Source organism: Microtus ochrogaster, linkage group LG4 (assembly GCF_000317375.1).
Source record: "Microtus ochrogaster isolate Prairie Vole_2 linkage group LG4, MicOch1.0, whole genome shotgun sequence".
Lineage (NCBI taxonomy): Eukaryota > Metazoa > Chordata > Mammalia > Rodentia > Cricetidae > Microtus > Microtus ochrogaster.
Genome location: NC_022030.1, coordinates 23,250,967 through 23,252,176, shown reverse-complemented (window position 1 = coordinate 23,252,176; position 1,210 = coordinate 23,250,967). Strand labels below are relative to the sequence as shown.

General features: G+C 42.3%; 1 protein-coding gene across 1 annotated transcript in view; it reads right to left on the bottom strand.

The window, feature by feature from the left end:
* The window catches only part of Catsperg (cation channel sperm associated auxiliary subunit gamma), a 29,842-nt gene that overhangs the window by 21,118 nt on the left and 7,514 nt on the right, over positions 1-1,210 (bottom strand). Inside the window, exon 6 of the mRNA XM_005361293.2 lies at positions 831-986. Within this exon, the coding sequence (XP_005361350.1) occupies positions 831-986 (156 nt within the window). The remainder of the gene's footprint in view (positions 1-830; positions 987-1,210) is intronic.

The window sequence follows — 1,210 nt, the reverse complement described above, 5'->3', positions numbered from 1 at the left end:
CCTGTCTTTGCCTACCAAGTGCTGGGATTAAAGGAATGTGCCACCACTGCCCAGCATGTTTTAATCTTCTTTCTACAATAACATATTATACCTATAGAGCTCATTTAAAAATATAATGTAAAGTTCAACTTCTTGAAAATTATTATCATAAACTATAAGATAATTAAAAATGTAAGTTAATAACAATCAAATTTGTCACCATGTTAGGTATGTTTTCAAGGTCAAACAAGTATATTTTAGAGAGATAGATGGTCTTCAAACACTTCAGAGGCCTACAGAATATGGCATTTAAGATGTTTTAATAACATAGGCTTGTCATGACAATGAGACACATCTGCTCCTAGCAGCACCAATTTACTACAAAAAATAATGATGGGCATCGAAGAGCCTCCATATGGAGTTTGCTTTCTTCAACCACCTGTAACTTCAGCTCCAGGAGACCCAATTCCAATGCTATCTCCTGGCCTCCTTTGTTACTCACACATATACAGGACATTTTTTAAAAAGTGTATTTTTTAAAAGATTTGAACCTGTTTCCTTGCATTAAAATTTTCTTTGCCGGGCGATGGTGGCGCATGCCTTTAATCCCAGCACTCGGGAAGCAGAGGCAGGCGGATCTCTGTGAGTTCGAGGCCAGCCATGTCTACAGAGCTAGTTCCAGGACAGGCTCCAAAGCCACAGAGAAACCCTCCCTGGAAAAAAAAACCAACCAACCAACCAAACAAACAAACAAAATTTTCTTCATAGCCTGTTGCTGAAGATTGGGCATATCTTTGGGGTCCCATTCTGTAGCCCCACACCCCTTCCAAGGTCTGCCTGGCATCACTCACCTCAATGAGAGAGTAGTCCTGGAAATTAGTGTCTGAAAGCAAAATGACCTTTTCATTTTCAATTCCGCCAAGGATGAGCACAGGCGAATGGTTTACAGTGTACCACAGGGGTCTCGATTTTGAACGACTAAAGAGAGTACTCTTCACCATTGAGCTCTGTCAGAGGAGCAGAAATGCCAGTTAGCCTTCCCTTGCCTGATCTCACACACACACCAAAGCCTCTGTAATTGGCTGCCACCTCCCTAACTCACTCCTGCCACTTTGCCCTCACTCTAGCCCAGTCCTATCAGGGGCCTCTTCCTTTTCAGCTCACCCCAGGGACTTTGCACCAGATGCCTCTTTATTCCTTCTTCTTTCATTCTCTCTCTCTCTCTTTTTTT